At 38.8% G+C, this 22,856-nt stretch overlaps 1 protein-coding gene across 3 annotated transcripts in view; it reads left to right on the top strand.

Moving 5' to 3' along the window:
• The window catches only part of LOC122793408 (serine-rich coiled-coil domain-containing protein 1-like), a 1,745,065-nt gene that overhangs the window by 637,943 nt on the left and 1,084,266 nt on the right, over positions 1-22,856 (top strand). For all 3 annotated transcript variants that reach the window (XM_044061389.1, XM_044061390.1, XM_044061388.1), the window contains exon 2: positions 18,721-18,804. In XM_044061389.1, the coding sequence (XP_043917324.1) occupies positions 18,721-18,804 (84 nt within the window). The remainder of the gene's footprint in view (positions 1-18,720; positions 18,805-22,856) is intronic.

Raw genomic sequence — 22,856 nt, 5'->3', positions numbered from 1 at the left:
GAGGGTTGTGGTTGACTACGTTTGCTGGGAACTGTAAAGTGTTTGCCATAATAGATTCCCTGGATGACACAAATATTCTCCAGAAGGGATTCTATGAGACAAATGTGTGGTGTCAGAATCATGGCCTCAAGCTCAATGTGGAAGAATGCATAGTAATCCCCTTTGGTGAAAACAAAGTACCCACAAACTACCACATAAGTGTTACCCCCTTAAAACTGACAAAGTAATAAGGGATCTGGGGACACAAGTAGATAGTCATCTTTCCTTTGACAACCATGTTGCCAAAGTGATTGGGAAATCCTATGTGGCCCACCTAATCAACAAAGGGTTTACATCAGGATCAAAAGAGGTAGTGGTGGCCCATTACTCTTAAGCTATCAGACCCATCATTGAGTACAATGAACCATTTTGGATGTACTCAACTAAGCATATCCAGCAGCTGTAGAGACCACAGAGAGGTACCTCACCAAGAGGATTACTGGCCTCAAACAGTTGTGTTATGTACCACAACTGGTAAAACTAAATCTATTCTCCATTACATACCACCTACTCAGAGGCACACTCTGCCTAACATACAGAGCCATGTCCAACACATAACTGTTGAACATGCTCCATCTACGGATAACAAAATTGAGTCACACTACACACTCCAGGGCTATGAACCTCATCACAACAATGAATACAACATGCTGGTGGGCTAGAGTACCATCCCAGACACTTGCCTTACTGTGGAACAGAGTCCCAATGTACATCAGACAGAGCCCCTCGCTGACATTCTTCAATAGGAACCTTGATGAGTGGATGGGAAACAGACAATTCACACCAGGCATCACATCAGCAGCCCCACTAGAAAGGGGCTTAGTTTGCTAACTATTAGAACTAGGGCTTGGGAGACTACCCAATGGGGTGGTGAAAGCTGCACAACTTGCCTAGGCTAATATATGCCTTCGTGAAGATAGTCTACTACTTACCTATGAACCTATGTGACAGGTACATGTCTACAGATAGTAGATGTACACTTCATTGTACAGTCATGTTGTACAGCAGGCACATGGACCACATACACTGTACTGCTTACAGATACTGGTGGCTGTTATGTACAGTGGGTGAGATGTGCACCTCATGTCTTTTGTGCCATTGGGATGTGTGCTGGGTGGGACAGTCCTGGATGGCTCCCTGTCATGGTCAGCCTCTTACACACATCTCTACCCATCCATCTTTGGCTTATTATACTGTGTTCCCCTACATATATATATATATATATATATATATATATATATATATAGGTACATAGGTAGATAATAGGCTATCTGCCTGAAGGCATATATTAGTATGGTCAGAGTGTGCAGCTATCACCACACATGGGGTTAGTTCCCTAAGCCTCTGTGTAGTAGAGGTGATGAAGTGATCCATGGTGTGACAGTTCAGTTTCACATACACTCATCAAGGCTCCTCTGGAAGAGTGTCAGTTAGGGACTCAGCTTAATGTAGGTTGGGAGCCTGTTCCAAAGCAAGGGAAGTCTGTGAGTTAGTAAGATATCCCTCCAACATGTTCTGTTTATTGTTGTGATGATGATATCCCTAGAGCATGTGGCACAGTGAGCTTGGGTTTACTTCAGATAGCGCATGTACATCAGTTCTGCATTGGACATGGACCTGTCTGTTGGGCAGAGATCGCCTGAGTAGACAGTATGCAACAGAGTACAGATTGAGTTAAATTCAGTCTTGTTGCATGGGGCAACTGTCTGAGGCCAGTAATCCTCTTGTTGAAGTACTTCAGTGGTCTTTCCAGCTGCTGAAGGTGCCTTGTCAGATTCACCGCAAGTGTGCCTTGATACTCTGTGATGTGTCTGATGACTGATGAGTAGAGGGAACCTCCTTTGACCTACATGCAAAGACCTTGGCAATTTGTGGGAACACATAGCATTATTTTCTAACCACTTTGTGAATGTGTTTCTGAAAGTAGAGATGACTATCCACATGTATCCATAGATCCCTTATTGTTATCTCCATATTTAGGGTGTTGGCACCTATGTGGTATTTGTATGACTGCAGCTCGAGGCCATAATTTTGACACCACATCTGTCTGACTGAGACCCTTTTTAAGGATGTCTCTGTTGTCCCAAACATTGATTACGACAGCCTTTTTGCAGTCATCCACAAACTTTGCTAATCATAGCCCTCGTGTGTTTGACTGTATTTCTGAAAAGTACACACCAGACAGGAGGGGTGCCAGGACTGAGCCATGGGGGACAGCAGTTGTTACCAGCTTGAACAGGAGACCACAATTCTTACCTTGTGGGATCTATTTGTGCCCCAGTTGGCAATCCATCAGATGACATACGTGTTTATGCACAAGTTGTTGATTTTGTGGATACGACGTGTGTGGGATGTTGGAAAAGGGCTTTTCAAGTTCTATGTAGGCCCTGTGGAGCTCATTTCATTGATGTATGTCCTGGGTGACTGCCTTGAAAACTGTCTAGCAGGTTTAGGAACCATGATGTGCCCCTGACCAAACCACAATGGGTAGGGTTGGGTGTTTTTAGGCTCCCAATAGCTCTGTTTATGAGTTCCATAATGATAGATTCCATGGCCTTGCAGATCAGGCTTATTAGGCTTATAAGACTATAGTTCCCATGGTCTGTTGTGCACCTACACTTGTGGAGTGTGTGAAACTTTACTGTAACCCATTCAACAGTTTCATATCCTGTACAGAGGGTGAGTCTTAACAGACTGTTCAGGTGCAGGGTCTGTTTGTTTTGGAGTTCACATATGACACAGCCAGGGAAACCATGTCATCTCATAGACTCCGTGTTTTTATGTTTGGATAGAGCTGTTTAACCATTGTATATGTGATTTCTGGCTTTTCACAATCTCCAGGTATGGTAATGGGCCCTTTTGTCAGTGAGAGGGGGGTAAATATGTGTGAACCTGTCTGACAAGATGTTGGCAATGTCAGTCATGTACATGTATTCATTTACACTTTAAACTGACTCAGAACATATATGAGTTTACATTGATATTTATGACATAGCGAAAGAAAGCTTCATGGTTCTCTATGGATTCTTTGGCAATATTTTTGCCAGAACATGGCTTGGATAATGTTAGGAGTGCTCATTGTTTCTTGATGATACTGATCAGAGATTTATTGATCTTCTTTGGATTTTCACTTTCTTTGAACAACTTAAGTGCTTGTAGTACATAGTTTGATTATGACAGGGGTCCGATATATTATATGGGTCTGTTTTCATATCACTGTGTGCGCAAGGCAGGATTGGTGAATAATGACAAGTGTCTGGAGTAAGAACTGCAACTGCCAGATATGTGTGGCCCACTGCTATACTCAGACATGGCCTAAGTGTGTGAGCATGCCCAGTATGACCTTTCAGTATGTTATTGACTGACATTTGCTTCGTTTGTTTGTGTGTGAGCATGCCCAGTATGACCTTTCAGTATGTTGCTGACTGAAATTTTCTAAATTTGTTTAAGTGTGTGAGCATGCCCACTGTGGGCATATATACTATATGTGTGTGAAAAATCAAGTTGGTTTTTACTTCAGGGCCCACTTTTGTGTTGTACATAGATAGGAATCACGCTGTGCCTGCAGGGCTTCCATGAGTCAATTTGCATAGACTTAACATTTCTACATACAGGGGGACAGCTATTATTTGTACATTTCTACCCGGGGGGGCACACCTGATTGTTACTGTGGGTGTACATAGGATGAGGGGTACACCTGACACTTATACACATTTGCTAGGCCTGCGCTGCTATGTCAGGTACTTTATTTCAGTCTGTACTGTTGCCTATCGTACTGGCTTGAGGCATACCACTGTACTGCAGACCTTAGCTTCCAATTACACACATATTAGTTTGTGACTTCATAGCCTACCCAACCCACATCACACTGCCTGGCCTGCTGTTATCTGTCTGCATAGGCCTGGGGGGAGGTTACTCATATGCCTCTTCAGAGGGCAGGATACAGCATTTGTTTGTGTTTGCATTTGTCTACAATTGTCCTGCTGGCTGTGACTGTTAGGTATGTGACCCCGCCCCAACTGATATGTGTGAATGACGTAAGTTGTGCCTGTGCCAGTGAAATGCTGTCATGGCTTAGTGGTTCAATACTGTGACTCTAGTGCACAGTAACCTGAGTTCAAGCCCTGTCACTGCTTTTTATTTTCCTGCTGGGCAGACCTGACTGGTTAAGGAACAGTAAAGCAGGTGTGAGCATGTTTACCCAACTTTGCTCGACTTTGCCCAACTTTGCCCAACATTGCCCAATGTTGCCTGACGTTGCCCGACATTGCGGTGGTTAGCTCGGTGCACAGCTACACACAATTGTATTTAAATATGCTCAATACTGGTAAAATTTGCTTAGCAGTGCTTTATATTTCTTAAAATAGGGACTCATGTCTCCGGTGGTGCTGCAGGGCTGCCTATGTCGGATGCACATATTACACTCCCTATACATGTTTGAAAACAGGTAGTGCCAAGTTAGGCATCCCTTTTACTGTATGTGCGAGTCAGAGAGAGGTGTCATTTCAAGGGTTCCTACTGAGTCAGTGTATGTGCTATGCGTTGCCTCTTTGCCAAGGCCAGATCATACTGGGCACACCTCCTTCTGCCTACTGGGGCAGGCTCAGGTTGTTCCTCCTCCAAGTCACGCTGTGCCTGTGCAGGCCTTGGCAATGGTGGGGGGCTGTTTGGCCCTGCCCCATGTTGTTCCTGCTGCAGCTGTTTCCGCAGGATCATATTGTGTAGCATGGCACATACCATGGCAATTTGGGTACATGTAGTTGTTGAGTACTGCAAGGCTCCACCAGATGTGTCAAGGCACCGGAACTGTGACTTGAGCATCCCAAACACATGCTTAATTATGTTTCTTGTTTGTGCGTGTGCCTCATTATAGAGCTCTTGTTCGGGTGTGTGTGCATTTCTGATGGGTGTCATCAGCCACGGCTCCAGTGCGTATCCAGCATTCCCCACTAGGTGACCATCAGGGATGTCTCCATTGGAAAATCTCTGGTACAGCTGCGTCAGATGCCAGATGTGGGAATCGTGATAACTTCCAGGGCAGCCAGCACACACATTCATTATTATGCCCTGGGCATCGCACACGACCTGGCAGTTGATGGAGGGGAAGCCCTTGTGGTTGATGTAGACCTTACCCCGCTCACTGGGTGGTGCTTTGATGTGTATGTGCGTGCAGTCTATTGCACCCACTACCTCAGGGTATTCTGCTATTTGGTGGAAAAGATGCATATTGCTGGCCAATGCCTCATGGGAATTGGGGAAATATACGTGCTCACTGACATGTACTGACAGGGCATCCAGGAACTGGCGCAGTACCCTGAATGCTTATGCCTGTGTAATCCCCATCATATCATCAGTTGGTCTTCGGAAGGTACCTGTAGCTAGTATTCTTAGGCCAACACATACCTTGGTATCCACTGGGATGGGTTCCCCTCTGTTGGCCGGCACAGCTTAACAATTTGCTGCAGGAGGTCTCCGTCCACCCTATAGCACTCCACTATCTCCAGCTCATGTAGCCCCTGGTAGGTTACCCTGGGTCTGTACACTCTTCTCCATCTCCTCATTGTGGGTTGCTTAGCAGCATTCACAACATCACCACCCTCAGCACCTTGCACATGTTGGTTTATGATAGCAAGAGCAGCCCTTAACATTTTGTCTGACTTTAACCTTTTTAAGCTTTCCCTCTTTGTATACTGCAGTGTTGCAGAGTTCTTTAGAAAAAAACAGGGAAGAATGCTGTTTGCAGAGTTTAAAGTGCTGGGCTGAGTGGGGCTAGTCTGCTACCTGTGTAATTGGCTGATTCTGATATATTTCACCTGGCAGCTCTGCGAGTTCTCCTTGGTTAACTTCCTACTACTTCTTTTCCTTCCTTTTCCCTTTCTGTTTCCTCCCAGGGCAGTGCCATGCAAAGAAGCGCACAAGAGTGCACACACACACAGACTCTGTGTGCACGTTTGCAAGAAATTTCAGATATATTCACGGTGTACACCTTTCGTTTCTGGTTTTCAAAAAGTACAACTGTAGACACGCCTCTTGCAATCCTGTGCAACTCAGGGCAAACACAACACACTGTGCTCCAATAAGCTTACAGCCTTTCTGACACACCCCATCATGATGTTACCTATATTCTACTCTACTACTCACCTACTCCTACACTTACACTCTTGGGACATGGCTCACATGCTGGGGAAAATTGGGATTCACTATCTTTATCTTCATTTGCATAGGATTGCCTATTAATTCATGGTTACATCTCTCACACTGAGCTTCCCCCTCCCTTAGCAACCACTACTCAGTGGCCATGTTGTCCTCAGCCTGCTATTCACCTTCATGGCAGGATAAGCCTTTTAGTAAAAATGGCTATTTTTGGCTATTTTTTATTATTTTCTTGTTTTTTAAAAGCGCCGCACATTTGCGCAGTGCTGCGCTACGCTTAAACATCGGAGATTGGGGGAAAAAAGTTAGATTTTAATAATTTTAAACATTTATAAATGCCAATGGCCTTATATTTGGCCATTGGCATGCTTCTGCAATTGTATGCATCATTTATTTGTAGCTGTCATAGCTCTATTTAGCTATTTGCAGAACGGTACTCCGTTACCAACGGAGTACATTTCTGCAGATAACACTAATCTTCAACAGACAGGTTAGTGTTTCCTGGATTGCAAATTTACCTCATTTGCATAGCTTTTAGTAGCAAATGAGGTAATTTGCATACCATGAGGCTGTCAGTGCAAGAGTAGCTTTAGCAGCTCTCGTGCATGCCCCTGCTGGCTGCACCTGGATCGCACGACAGACATATTGCCTCCGTGAGCTCCTACACTCTTCCTGCACTCCATGCAAGCTTTTGTAAATCTTGCCAACTGTTTTATACTGTTTTTAGATAACACAGTATATATTGAAACATAGCAACCAAAGGGTTAATTAAATATGACTTCTTAGTTAGTAATAATTCAGTTAATTTTCCCTGTGCCCAATCAGAGTGATTTCTAACATATTTAAATGGTTGTTTTGCATTTTAATCCTTGTCTGATGAAGTTAACACTGTCTTAACAAAAGCTCTTACAGATTTACTGTTTTATTGTTTTAATTAACATTACATTTTTGGTTTTGCATTTATATTCATGTCTGGTGCTTTTTGGGACTATACTTGCCAGCATTTTTGGTTTTGTTTGGTTTGTTCTTGCCTTTGTTTCTATAGTGAGGAAAAGAGTGTATTCAGACAGCAGTTGCAGGACCTACTAGATAAAGCAGGACAACATGAAGATAATGGGTGACTTGAATGCACATATCAGGACAGACAAAACAGGCTATGAGGATTGCCTGGGTCCACATGGGTTGGGAAAAAGGAATAAAGGAGGAGAAGCCATTCTAGACTTCTGTCTGGCAAAGGCTCAGAAAGAGAGACAGTCACAAGATCACATGCAAGAGTAGCCAACATGCAACTCAGGTAGACTTCCTCCTAGTAAGGAAAGGGGTAGAATCCATGATTGCAAAGTCATCCCCAGTGAAACAGTCAGGATAAACCATTAGTTGCCATAATCAGCTGCAGGCAGTGGTCAGAGAGGGCTCTAAGGTCAACAGAGACCAGGCTAAAAACCTGGAAGTTGACTAGAGAGAAAGTACAACAGTTCAAGGAATTACTCAGGGCACTAGTGCCCCAAGAAGAGGAGGAAATAGGTGTAGTTGAACAAGCATGGCAGCACCTAAAAACAGCATGTGTTAGGACTACAGAACAGATATGTGGTTGAGCCAGGTACGGATATAAGGTACATAAGGAAAGCTGGTGGTGGAATGCAAAAGTCCAGGAAGTCATCAAAAGAAAGAAGGAGTGCAGGAAGAAGTGGGAGATAGAAAAGACTGACCAGGCTAGGAAGGACTACTGGTTGGCTAACAAAGAAGCTAAGAAAGAAGTTGCAATAGTAAAGAATAAGACATTGGAGTCACTCTACCAGCTTCTGGAAAGTGATTCAGTAAGTGGCAGAAAGAAACTATATCAGGTTGCAAGACAAAGACAGATAAAGAAGTTAGTGAAACACCCTTCATAAGGGATACCAGCAACAACCTACTCACCAGTCCACAGGACATCAAAGGCAGATGGAAGAAGTATTTCCAGAAGCTTCTGAATGAAGAAAACCCCACAGATGCTGTATTGCCCCAGAAACAGCCTATGATGAGAGAAGAAGAGGAGCCTGCCTTAGAAGAAGTAAGAACAGCACTAAGGAAAATGAAGTCAGGGAAAGCAGCAGGCTCAGATGAGGTCACAGCAAATATGATAAAGATGCTGGGTGAGATAGGGGAGAAAAGGCTCCTGAGGGTACTAATAGCAGTGTGGAGAGAAAGGTGTATCCCAGATGAATGGAGAATAAGCATACTCATGCCAGTGTACAAGAACAAAAGGGACATCCACAACTGTGGGCAGTAAAGAGGCATCAACTCCTATCAAAGTGCATGAAAGTTTTGAAGAGGGTGATTGATAAACAGGTATGAAGAGTGGTAGAATGTAAGATGGGAGATGAGCAGTTTGGATTCAAATCAGGATGCAGCACAACTGACTCGATGTTTGCAATGAGACAGTTACTTGAGAAGAAGCTAGGGATGAGGAGAGAGTGCAACGGAGCATTCCTAGAATTGGAGAAAGCATACAAGGTCTCAAGAAAGCTGATCTGGGCAGTACTGCGATGGTTTGAGGTTCAAGAAACATTGGTAGAATTAGTGCAGGCTATGTACAAGGACCCAATGACTCAAGTACAAACAGCCTAATAGTGGGGATGTACACCAGGGTTCCGCTCTGAACCCACTGCTGTTCATACTGGTAATGGACTACATTAGCAAACAGGTCAGAGGGGACAGATCAGAAAAGTTCCTGTAGGCAGACAATGTGGCATTACAGCCAGACTTTGAGCTAGAACTTCAGTAAAGGATAGGAGAATGGAATGCAAAACTGAAGCCATATTGAATGAAACTAAGCTAAGAAAGTGGTAATGGCAGAAAACTGGCAAAATCAGAAGAAGTTGAGAATAGAGATTGAAGGGATGATAATGGAACAGGTAAACAGCTTCAAGTATCTAGGTGGGATGGTTGAGGATACAGGAAGTCTGAATGAAGAGGTCAAGGCTAGAGTCAGAGTGGGTTCAGCCAAGTAATATAGAGGGTCTGGTGTAGTCTATTACAGAAGAATGCAAAAGAAGCTGAAAAGTAAGGTTTATAAGACAGTGTTATGACCAGTACTACTGTATGGTACAGTAGCCTGGGTAGTAAAGGCAGAACAGTTGAGGAAACTAGAGGTGACAGAAATGAAGCACCTGAGATGGATGGTAGGATGCACACTGTGGGACAGATGAAGAAATGAGGACATAATAGCAGACACCAAAATAACTCCAGTTGCAGAAAAGTCAAAGAGAACAGATTACAGTGGGTTGGACACATGTGCAGAAAAGCAGAAGACAATCTGGTGAGGAAGATTTGGGACAGACAGGAAAAAGGTAAGAGGAATTGAGGATGTCCAGCAAAGAGGTGGATGGATTGCATGAAAAAAGATCTGTGACAGTCAGGTATGAGTGCTGAAGAAGGCAGGAGATTGGCACTGAATTAAGAGAGCTAGGGACAGTTAACACAATACCCCGGACCCATGTAGAAAAAGGGAGCTGATGGTGATGATGATGGTGATGTTGTTGTAGTGGAAGTTCCTGATGTTGAGGAGGCGGGGGCCTATGGTGACAAGATGGTTGGCAACAACTGAGACAATGAGTCTTTAAGCCACTGAAGAGATGCCTCAATTGGCTGAAGCCGCTTGTCAATGACCTGCTCCAGCATATCCTCAGCCAACTCCCAAAGAACCCATTCAGTGAGGCTTGCCAGATTGCCATGTTCCAGGGTGCCTACAGGACTGGTGCCACCACCCTGACCCTGTGAGGATGTACCTGGACAGGCAGAGGCTAATGTATTGTGTAACCTAGGAGGTATGCACCTGGGCAGCGTCTGAGGAATTTTAATCTTTAAAAATGAACATAAATTGGAGAAGAAGAAAAATAAAAAAAGGAACAAAGATATGCATCATTGAAAAAAGAAAAATACAGAAAAGGGGTAGGAGACAAATGAGAAAATAAACATTATAAATTAACACATAATGCTACACATCATTCAATTTCGTTCTTTAAAACAATTTTATTTTTACACACACAGAAAAATGTAGCAATTCAAGAAAGTTTTCTCTTCCTTTCAATTCAGCCCTAAATTAAAAAAAATGTGGTACAGACAGATAATGTACATATACGCTAGTAAAATTATATGTGTTTTGATATTTTTGCCTAATAACTATAAGCATATAAGTGGTTTAAAATTGTATACAGAAGTAATATTACTGGCCATTTCTTATTATTTGTTGGTCATTTACTTGATATTGCAACCTCCACTCCCCTTCTCCAGCCTCTTCTCTGACAATGGAGTGGTGCCTAAAAGACAGCTCAGCTATCTTATATGTGTAGTTAATATTGCGGAAGAAATGACTGTTTTATATAATTATTACACTAATAAATATTTTCTGTCCTACACAGGCAAAGTCCTTTCTTTAGAAAAATGGTCTGCGTCCACTTTAACTATTAACTAAGGTGATACAATACTGTAAATTAAATTATGTGGCAATCGTACCTCTCAACAGATTTTCACAGAATGTCCAGATTTTTGCCTCATATTGTTGGTCCATTTTTCATAAAATTGTGGTTTTCTAGCAAATTGTTGGCAAATTACTGAAGATTTAAGTCAGGAAAATAATGGCATAAATTTGAATTTCAGATTTCATACCCTTCAGGAAATTCATGCTAATGCAAAACCTGTTATTCTGTTTACCTCTAAGTTTGTAAGAGCAATATTTAAAAAATGTCCCCATATTTGGTCCTTTGTCCCCCCATCATTTATGTCTTTGTCCAGATTTCTTGCTCTAAGAGGTTGAGGGGTATTGTGGCAATGCAAATATTTTCATTTTTTGCTTGTACATAAATACATGTATATACATGAGTAATACTTGTTAGTGTACTCATGAAGACATAAATCTATAATGTACAGATATATGGTGGTGCTGCGGTAGCGTTGTCGCCTCACAGTAAGACGCTGACCGGTTAGACTCTCAGCTAAAGCGTCTTCTGCGTGGAGACATGCGTGAATGGGCGTGCCTTCGTTGAAGGTTGTGCATTAGGGCTGGCAACTCAGTATGTAAAAATCAACTGCCAATCATTAGCGGACTGGAGTTCCGCTGTGGCGACCCCTAATTGGGAAAAGCCGAAGACACAGCAACATGTATATGCCGACTTTCATATATTTCTATACTCATACATGTACTACATTTCTCTTTATACAGACAATTATTTCATCACATAAACATTGCATGTATTTGCTTATGAATGCAGTTCTGTGTACACACACACACACACACACACACACACACATATATATATATATATATATAAATAAATAAATATATATATATATATATATATATATATATATATATATATATATATATATATATATTTATGCTTTTTTTTGCATTATTATAATAGCATTATATGAACATATTTATAGTGGCACATATGTCCTCTAGCAAATACTTTAATTTATGCTACCATCTTATAGTTTCATTTTATTTTTAATATGACCAAAAAACAAAAAAAAGAAAGTTATACTTACTATAGAACTTTGACTTTCTCAGTGCTACCTGGTCCACCCACTTGGACAGCCGATCATGCCTACACTGTAGGTCATTGTATCTGTGAGAGCATTGTTGGCCAGAGTGGGTAAACTCTGTCAGAGATGGCAGGTATTCAACCAACTCCTGCAAGATGTCTATCTTCCTCCACTTACTCACAGTTGCACAGGTATTGGTTATATCCAGGTATGAGTAACTAAGAAGGTAGACCATAATCTTGGTATCCATATTTGACCATCCTGGAGCGTAGTCTCATGCCTCAGAACCAGAATGAAGAAAGTATAAGCAGAGCTGTGGTTCATGGGTTTAGTACCACCCTGGTATGTGAAAACACATTAACCAAATCTAGTTAACCAGCTAAAGCATTATACCAGGTACTGTTATTATTGACAGGTTTATTTTTACCAAAAATGCTTTGCCACATACATTTTTTTTAAAGGAACACTCATTTATATGGTGGAAAAATGTCAGTAAAGAGGCATAATTTTTTAGATTACTTACAATTGGTACTGCTGCCATGCATTGCCTTAGCTTCCTTTTTGGAGTACTACACCTGAATGTCATTAATACAGGCCTCACAGAGTATAGCAGAAGTATGTGTGTGAGTACCAACTTTTACTAAAACATGAGTGCTTTAAGTAGATGATGTGTTCCAGATGAGTTGAGATACGCTGGGGTTATACTTCTTGATAGTGAAAACTGATATGCATATGACTTTATTTTGTTTCTCTAAGCATAGTGAGCTTTGAGCATAATGGCAGCTATCTGTGCATTCCTGCGGAATGCTGGTGACTGCTGAAAATTGCTGTGGACTCCGTCACTATTCCAAGGACATTCACATGAACCTTACATAGTGTTGACAAATACCCACGGCCTAGTTATGCTGATGAGTTGTCTTAGACATCTGTGTATTACTGTAATTCATAGACATGAATACAAATGGACTGAATTTGCATGCTAACATGTGACTGAAATTGAATTTACATGAAGAAGTTTAACATTGCCATGTTAAATTGTGAATATCTGAGTTAGGTAACACATGACTTAGGAAACCGCAGACTTTGTACGGTTAGAAATATAACATAAATATTGTAAATTAAAATGAAACACTTTAAAATGTTGTAAAGTTAGTGAGTTTACTTTAAGGAATGTTTGTTTTACTGATGGGATGGGCATGTTATAATGGCTTTAGTTAATACTGCAAAGCTGTCAATTGAAAAGGAAAATCATTACAGCAGCAATAGAAATGGTTAGTGATCACTGCAAAATCATTTACTTTGGTATCATTTAGTGATTGTTAATACATGTTAGAAATATAGTGGTTTAATTGTGAAGTACTGAAGTGTTAAGGATGTTTTGTTGGCTCAACATACATGTGCCTTTACTTGGAGATTTCTGAGTGTTACTGATGAATGAAAAATTACAATATTACTAATACAAGGCAGTGGTAGAGTCTAGGGGAAGGGTGAATCTGTTTAAAAACTGATTGCTTTACTGTTATCTATGTATTTATGTTAGTACAGACATTACTATAGAACAACTTTACTTGCGTGATATGAGATTTTGCATGTATATGAATTATGGGATTTGAGTCATCTCCCATTTTAATGAAGATGACAGGCATGCTACCATTTTGCTGTTGCTTGGCTGATGATTACATCAAATGTTTTTTGTGTTTTACTGTGGCATATTTTTTATGTGCAGTAATGATGCAGAGCAAAGGATCAATACAGACAAAAGGACAACTTCAACCATGAGGAAAACTATATCCTCATGGCATCCTTTAAGACCTATATCAAACATCTGTGTGTTAAAGATGGCCCCAAAGAACCTGAGAGGGCAAAACCCTGGAATCAAGCTGTAATTTTCAGCTGGGGTTGGTATAATGGTTAAAGCGCTTATCTCACAGACACAAGGTGCAGAGTTTGAGTCTCACCTTTGAAAGGAAAATTGGCTAGGCTTAAAATGGCATCAAAAAGCAGCTAGTCTAGTACTTAGCTATGAACCTATGAACCTATGTACCTAACAAACACTAATGCAGTTGGTAGAAGAATCTGTACATTAATGCCATGCAAGAAATGGGGCATGTCATATAATAAAATGTGATAGATGCAAGGCAGAATGCAATTGTCCAAACCAGTACTTGGGGGAGGGGGTCCAAAACCTATCTCTTTAACACCAACTCCTCTTCATCTGTGGAGATGACTATGATACAGAAAATGGTGTCACTGAAATAATCAGAGGTGGTATGGACAGAGGCTTTTACCAATATCCGCAGAATCAATACTCATGTACTTAGAAAGATTGGTTTAAAAACAGTAACATATATTTATAAAGAGAACTGAATGCTGACATGGGATGATTACATTAAACATATGACAATTACTGTTAATAGGTGAGCCTTCCACATCTCCACAGAGTGACAGTAAAGGCAGTGTGCATGGTTAAGTGTTCAACACCTTACTTATTAAGCATACAGTGCTGAATGTTATTTCTTTATTAGTAATGTTTTCAAATCATAATTTACCGGGTTAGAAAACAGAAAAAAATAGTTCTAGTACACCAATAAAGTTGGAGGATATCAGCACCGGAATGCTTGTTGAAGAATAAAATGATGACAGTGATGATGATGACATAGTTATATTTCTTACATGGCCTGCGGAAAGTAGCACACAGTTCCCAGGTTTAATGTCAGGATGCCTCACCCCACAAAGTGTTATTAACTTTACAGGAAGTGACAGTGCATCACAAAGTCAAGCACATAGTGACCTTAAAATCATGCTTGTACAGGGAGAAAACCCATGCACTTCTACACCAGTATGTCCAAACTCAGATGAAAACTTTCAGGATGATAGCAGGCATTCAGAGGAGTGTCCACAGTGACACCTTTATAAAGTATAGCCAGGCAGGCAAGAATCTGTCACAGCTACCTAAGGAAATACATAAAGCATTAGCTGCCCGGTATTGTTAGTGCCAGAGCTGTGCCATAAAGTCATCTGGAAATAGTCAGGGTCCTCCATGGCATAAATGAGGATTTCTAGCATTAAATATAACTGGCAAAGGGCATGAATAATGCCATGATCACACTAATGTGTAGTATGGTGGCACATCAAGCTCTCATGGCCACAGGGCCACCTCCATTTGTACACTAATTATGATTTATCAGACTCAAGTATGAGTCAGTCTTGAAAGGGGAAAAGAAGGGCGCACTGTCTGGAGATGTGGAGGCAGATCATATGAGATAAGTGCTTCTCAAGAAAGTACTGCAATGAGTTGAAGAGGAAAAAGCATAACAGATTTCATGCAGGCCATGTCAGCATTTACCTCCACCTAAAAGAACCTCATATTCAAGATCCTGTACCTGCAACATTGTCAGATCAGTGATGGCAGGATAATCTGCATCAACCGAGACATGACATTGAACCAAGTAACCATCCAGATCACATAACAGCCTCTTATTCAAAATCACTTGCACATTCACCTAGCCTATCCTTAGGAGACGTGTATGACACATTGGACCTGCCTTGACCTACTGTGATTCAAGTGTGACATTTCTGTTACCTTAAATTTGAACTTCATAAACACAAGTCAGTATTTAACTTGAGGGGGAATAAATCATTAAAAAAATAAATCAAAAAAGTGTGGGGGGACTTAGGACACTCTGTAACTGTACCTATTTTATTCTTGCAATGATACTGCTTAAAACCTCATAAACATATGGAAAGACATCTCTATTTCAATACATGACATTGCAGTCATTAACACCATTAATACTGTGGTTTATTATTCAGTATTAATGAGCTTTCAGGGAAACACTAATAAGAAAAATGACTTTTTAAAATGAGTATCCTGACATGTAAGCAAATACTGCTGCCACTTCACCCTCAGCACTGCACAAATGATGATGCTTTTGTCTCAAGCCACAAATTATTGTGTATGACAAAACAAAATAATCTGATACACAGTACCGCAAATGACAATATAGGCCTGAGAAAAACTGCATAATATAAAAAAAAATGATATTTCATTCAATTGCAAGGTATGATTTCATGTTAAATGCTTCCTCTGTTAAAACTTTTTACTAATTTTACCATTTCAGGACATTCAGTGTGTGCATAATTATATATATACTACCTGCCTAGAATTTATTGTGTAAAACACTTAAAAACTGATTAGTAGTTATATGACACCTTATGACATTACTGAACAAGAGTGAAGATTTAGACATGACTTTTACAAACAATAAAATGATTTACTGCTCTGAATAAAGAAATGAATTATTTGAAGATGAAAAGGAATGTCAGATGAAGAGTGACATTTGACCATGCACCACACAGCATAGCCCACAGATACTACTCTATGCGCATGTTTTACTCTTTGTGTTTTTTTTTTACAAGAAGGGAAATGCTAACCTGAATGTTCTGGTCCATTGCTAAGGACAAAATGCCAACTGTCTGTCTCTAGAGCTGTGTACAGTTCACCAGTCTGTTAAACATGGTCTGGATACCATTAGTCATAGTAGGACTGGAACTGGGACATGCAGTGACAACATGTGTCACTTCACCACGAGACCATGATGCAGAATGCAGCAGGGAATAAACAACCTGCACTTGCTTCATTAGCATACACTGTTTTATGTCATTTCTTATTTACATCTCATTAAGACTTCATTTGCTTATACTTATTCATGGCCATCACATTAGCATAAGTGGCCTCTGTGAATCAAGGCTTACCTGGACTCATTTGTGGTCAGGAGGGATACCCTTAATGTGTTTCTATTATGATTATTATGTCTTTATGAGTTCTTAATGAGATACTTCTGTTTCACATGTACTTACCCAGTTTTGTTATGAAGTGATTATTTATAACATATTTCTTACCCTTTTATTTACTAAGAAGCAGTTAACTGTTATCTCTGGTGAATCTTTTATACTGAGTTTATAATAACCAGCAAAGACATATCAAGCAACTTTATAGTTTATAATAACCAGCAAAGACATATCAAGCAACTTTATTATTTCCAGATTTTTGATACTTTTTATCCACATAGTTTCTACAAATTAAGAGGAGTCATTGCATTTCCGTCCAGACATATAGCTGGTGTTCAATCAAGTCTTCACTATTTGATAGCTGAGAATATGTCCACATTAGGTTAAAGCTGAAACAAAGGGGTGCTATTCAAAGTTGACACAGTTATGTATGTTTTTTCCTGAAAACAAAGTCCCTGCCTTTTTTGTATAGACATCATATCAGCCAGGTTGAATCCCTTTCTAGACAAAAAAAAAAAAAAAAAAAAAATATATATATATATATATATATATATATATATATATATGAGTAGATACAAAAACAGGACCACCAAAAACTCAAACAGCGTGTCCAAAATGGTGAAAAACTTGGTAAAATAAAACAGTGACACGACAAATGCTGCAGTCTCCAAGTTAAACTTTACTAGTGCACATAACACAAGCGCTTTCACTGGTTTGCTTCATCAGGTGTAATGGTTACAGATAAAGATTACACCTGATGAAACAAACCAGTGCAAGCGCTTGTGTTATGTGCACTAGTAAAGTTTTTTTAACTTAGAGACTGCAGCCTTTGTTTGTTTGTGTCTTTTGGCTTTTCCCGGTTAGGGGTCGCCACAGTGGAACTCCGGTCCGCTAATGATTGGAAGTGGATTTTTACGTACCGGGTTACCAGCCCTGACACACAACCTTCAACGAAGGCATACCCATTCACGTATGCCTCTACACAGAAGACGCTCTAGCTGAGAATTGAATGGGACAACGCCTTGCTTGCAGCATTTCAAAAATATATATATATATATATTTCTTCATGACCAAATATGCTTTATTACTGATTCTCTGTAGACATGGAGGAAGGACAATGATGTGATCTGGATAATTTATCTGAAATACTAAAGACAACAATTTTCATGGTTTTATTTTTAGTTTATTTTTTTTTTTATTTGCATTAGCATGAAGATGCCTAGAAGAAATCTTGGAGTGGTGTTCAGTAATTGTATTTCTACAAACAGCAATTTTTTTTAACAATGAGAAACAGAATATTTCAAACATGACTTTGTATGTTTCCAGAGAAACAAAATCAAAATCTGAATAATGCCAGTGATAATTGCAGATAGCATTCTCGTGTCTATCCAGTACATGAGCACCCCCCCCCCGAAGCTCAACATAAAAACATTTTGCAATCAACAAACTTGCAGACTTGCCTTCAAAAAGAGAAGAACAAGTGCTAATAATCTATACATTACAAGTACTTACCTATTACCTACTTCTGCTAGAAAATACTATAGGCATTCTTCTATCGGATGTGAATCAGTTTGCAGTAGGCTTTATAGGAACTGCAAGAAAGTACTGAAGGAAATTGGAACATGTTATTTTCTCCCCTGGATGCTTCTGATAATCATCCCATAGAAAATTGAGACGACTTAATACTAGTGTTTCACAAGAGAAATCTGTAGGTACCACTGTAATAAGTGTAGATATTTATCTGAAATACACAGTTCAGTGTTACCCTTATTCTGCTTGCAGAAAATTAATTGTCTTTTATGATGAGATGAGATGATTAAAGAATATATGGCAATGCCCAGTTAATTGGTACAGAAAACTGGGAAAAAGATTAGCAATCAGCTGTAAAAATTTAGTTTCTGGTAAATGAAAATGCAGTTATATGGCCATCCATGGTAAGTGCATATTAGTTAAGCATTTTAAGGGGGATTTAATAATAAGAACATAACTGAATGGATTTTATTATTGAAAACAGCAAAGTCATTTGGTGACATTTGTGATTATCAATTCATTTTTTTGTTACGGTCAAAATAAACAAGGCCAAACTGCTCCCGTAAGAAAAGAGCACAGACCTTCTCCCATAACAAAGATACAGTTGTCAGTCAGACTGCTTGTTTTTGCACTTGAGTACATTTATTACATTATAGATTAAGAAATCATTTTTTTTTTCAGGATTTAATGAAAGATGAAAATTCAATGTTAAAACTTCAGCTTAAGGAGAAAGATGATACGATTTCTCATCTGCGGGACGAACTGGTAAGTAAATCTCATACCATGTGTAAAATCCCACATTTCTTGACAGGATCATTCAGATAAATGTGAAAGTAAATGACTCCAAGGTTTGCATAAAAACGTAATGCAGGGCTTCATTAGTCACTCTGATTAATGTAGATTTTATACCTTATCATGCCTTTGCTTTGTGTCTGCCTGTTAAATAATTAACAAGTGTACTGAAGGCTGATGTTTGAGAAGATTGCGTTGCTTATGTAATGTTGCATCTTGAAAACATAAATCATTTTGAGGTCAAAGTCCTGTATAGGTGCCAGTAACATGACAATTCAAACCACTCATGCATGTGTCTAATGAGGATATATGCAGACTGGGTTCTGAGATTATTTAATAGACTGGAATAAAATTATATTGCTTTTGCCTCAAAAGACAATGCTTACTTACCTAAATACAAACTTATTATATATTCTACAATGAATTTGCCACTTTTGTGCACTTGTTATGATTTTTGACCAAACAATAACTAAAACTGTATTGTGTTGCATTTTAAAATGTAAATTGTGTATCAACATGAACTTAGTCTATTTTATTTTCAGTTATGTTCTATTTACATATTTCAGAAAGCATATCAGACCGGCAAAGCTTAGAGGGCTTCTTAAAGTAGTAACACACAGCATAAAGTAATGTGATTACTAACCACATAAAGTGGCTTAGAAGAGCATCTGTTTACACAATAATTTCTGTTAGCTGTATATCATCTTGTATATCATGGCTTTGTAATACTGGCATGTTAAAACTCTTTACACACAGACTAGTATTTGCAAATATTTTGTGAAGCATGCACAGATTTAAAAAAAAAATAATTTTGGTAAAATATCTTAATACGCACAGTGTGGCAAACAGCCTCAGCAGACGGTGAGTAGAACTCATTTGCAGTGGGCAGAGTCTTGGGATGCAACCCCATCTGGACTTATGTTTATGACTTGTATATTTTATGAAATGCTGTTTGCAAAGCAATGGATTGTAATGATTGTCCTTAGGCCGCATTGTCCTTTCAAACTTATAGATTGTGTCCCCTGTAAAAACAAAGGTAACTTAGTTTAATTAAGTTAACGGCGATACACTCTGGTTCCATCTTTAGACTTCAGAATAAAACTATTGTGTGCTGTTTGCTTTTATTGCCATCAAATGACTTTGGCTATTAACAATCTTATACTGAAGTGGAAAAAAGGAGTACTTCAATCAGTTGTAACATAAAAACAATTTACATAAAGATGAGTGAAAATATGAAAATGTGAAAATAATAAAGTTACAACAATGTGCAGATCTGTGTCAGTGAATTATACCTCATATACCTCCTTAATTTGTATGTGCAACTGATATTACATGTGCTACAAAACTGTCCAGTGTATGATGAACATACTAGTATTTTTAAATCCATAAAAAGAGTTTGATATCTGCTGTGGGCAGAGTTAAATTTAATGCTGCAACCTTAAACTATCTGTACTAAATCTTCCTGCTCCTAGTAATAATCCTGAAAACGAATTTGTCATGTTCTCATTACAAGTTCTTCTGAGTCCCTACTATGGTATATTTTAGCCTGTTTACTATCATCTTTTGCAGTGGCTAGCGATTAGTTTTTCCAGCCTGTCTCAGCTCTGTTACAGTTGGTAGATCTTGAAATTTGGGGTATAGTATTAGCAGCTATATGTTAAGGTTATTAAGGTTTCATTATAATGTACAGCTCAGCTGTTCCATATATGCACAAGCATACAAAAATACGCACACACACACACACACACACACACACACACACACACACACACACACACACACACACATACACTGCATTCATTGGGACTGTCCAGGCCCAGCTCTTGCTGTTATTGTGAAACTGCATTGACAATTATGCAATTCAGAATTACATCAGCATGCTGTCCAGCTACACAAAGAAGCTAGAAAAAGACACTGCACAACACAAATTGTGACAGGTGTTGATCTAAAATAACCAAATAGTAGTCTGATCTCCACATTTGTGCAGAAGATGCTTTCCCTCTACCCTCCGCTCACTCTATTGTGTTGGTACTTCATGTCTAGACAGCGCATTCATTTCTGAGAATGAGCAACATCAAAGTGTTGATAATTTCATACTGGGTTTTAAGAAACTCAGCCCCCCCCACTTTGTAATTTTAAATTCTGATCATAAGTACTCACAATAAATTTTTGCAAATGTAGAATTATCAAAACTGTGATTCAGTAAACATTGTGTTCTAAACCAAAATAACGAGTGCAGCAGAAGTAAGATAAAACATAAGAGTTTAATTCCAAGTGGGTGTGCACAAACGGATGAGCGCTTTCACAAATGTAGTTTCTTCAGATCCTTCTAGCAACCCCATAGATCTGCTCCTTATATAGTAGTTCCAATTAAACAATTAAACAATTAATCAACTAGTACTCATCTATTTGTATAATGTGTAGACATAGACAAGATATAAATATGCAGAATAAATATATATCTCAAATCAAACTAATAAAAAATAAGTAAAAACAAAATAAAGACATTTCCAAATACATATAAAAACATATATATAAAAAACTAGTTAAAAAACTAGTTAAAAACTGTATGTGAAAATAATCCATCAGGTGTTTACTAAAATCAATGTTAAAACACATAAAATTGAACCTCATGGAGTAAACTTAACTAGACACCAGAGTTGGTATGAACTGCATAGGTATATATGTGATAAAATTATTTAATATTCCTATGCTGCCTCAGCTTAGGTTTAATTGATGCCCTATCGTTCAAACCATGGCCCCTGTCTGCCTTAAGTGTGATAATCCAGTCAGTCTCCTTTGCTTCCGTGTGATTCATGATGTCACCACCTCTTTTATTGACATTAATAATCTCTAGAGCCTTAAACAAGAAGGTATGATTGTGCACACCCACTTGGAATTAAACTCTTATGTTTTATCTTACTTCTGCTGCACTCGTTATTTTGGTTTAGAACACTTTGATTTTTACTACGTTGTGTCAGCGTTTACTTGTGGAAAGTTGGACTCTGATATTATCAGTAAACATTGTGTTAATACCGACAACCGATTGTGAAAAAAATGCAGACTTGATTATTACCATTTTCTGTTTTTCCTTCTCTTCAGCAAATTCTTAAGTTCAGTTTCTGAGAATCCCTTGTAATGTTACCTAGCTTTCTCATTAATAATAACTTTGTGACTATTAGATTAGTTTTGTACTTCTTTTAGAAGGTGTTATTGTCATATGTACTGTTTTGGCTCAAATGAGTTTAAGAGAGGCATCTCCAAAAGCCATCTTGCAAAGTTTGTTTTACTTCCACTAACTTGTACATAAACAGAGGACATCTATTACTGTTAACTCCAGTATTTCTTAGTAAATGGCCAGATACATACATTTCAGATGTTCTAGAAGCCCAAGCTATATGTGATTCATTTTAAGTTCCTCCTAGCAAACTCATTGCAAGGATTTTATGGATAGCAATGTCATGCACACAATGTGTGCATATTTAAATGAGTCATTTTATGTATGAAGGTCAAAAAGTCGTCACAAATTTTCACTCTTTTTTTTAAACACTGTGTGTGGAATATTTTTTTTTTAGTTTAAAGGAAGTTTTAAGTTTTGACAATATAATATATAGGGAAGCTAGTGTGTAATACATGAAACATTGTGACTTCTAATTAATTTACATAGAACTGGGTGTATTTTGCAAATAGTGTCATTTTCTGTTTGGTTAGCTGTTTGTAGTAATTACATCTCATTTTTATGTTTTAACTGTTTTTTAAACATTTTGCTTCTAATAAGAACAAGTTTAATTTGTACAATGTTGAATTCTGTCTCATATGTTTCATTTTTTGGTGGGCAGGGTCATGCATGTGAATTTTGTGCAGAGGTATGTAAATTATAGTATAAAATGGGGCATAGGGCCCTTTTTCTGTTTATTTACTTATGTATTTGTTTATGCTCTGCATTTTTTGATTTACTAGATCACATTTGCATTTGTGGAGGTATTTTTGAGAGCAGAGATTTAATGGTTGACAATCTCAATGGT

The sequence above is a fragment of the Protopterus annectens genome, chromosome 2.part0, assembly GCF_019279795.1.
Source record: "Protopterus annectens isolate FY-2018-M chromosome 2.part0, PAN1.0, whole genome shotgun sequence".
Taxonomy (NCBI): Eukaryota; Metazoa; Chordata; order Ceratodontiformes; family Protopteridae; genus Protopterus; species Protopterus annectens.
The sequence above is the reverse complement of the archived record's forward strand: the minus strand, read 5'-3'. Positions and strand labels throughout refer to the sequence as shown.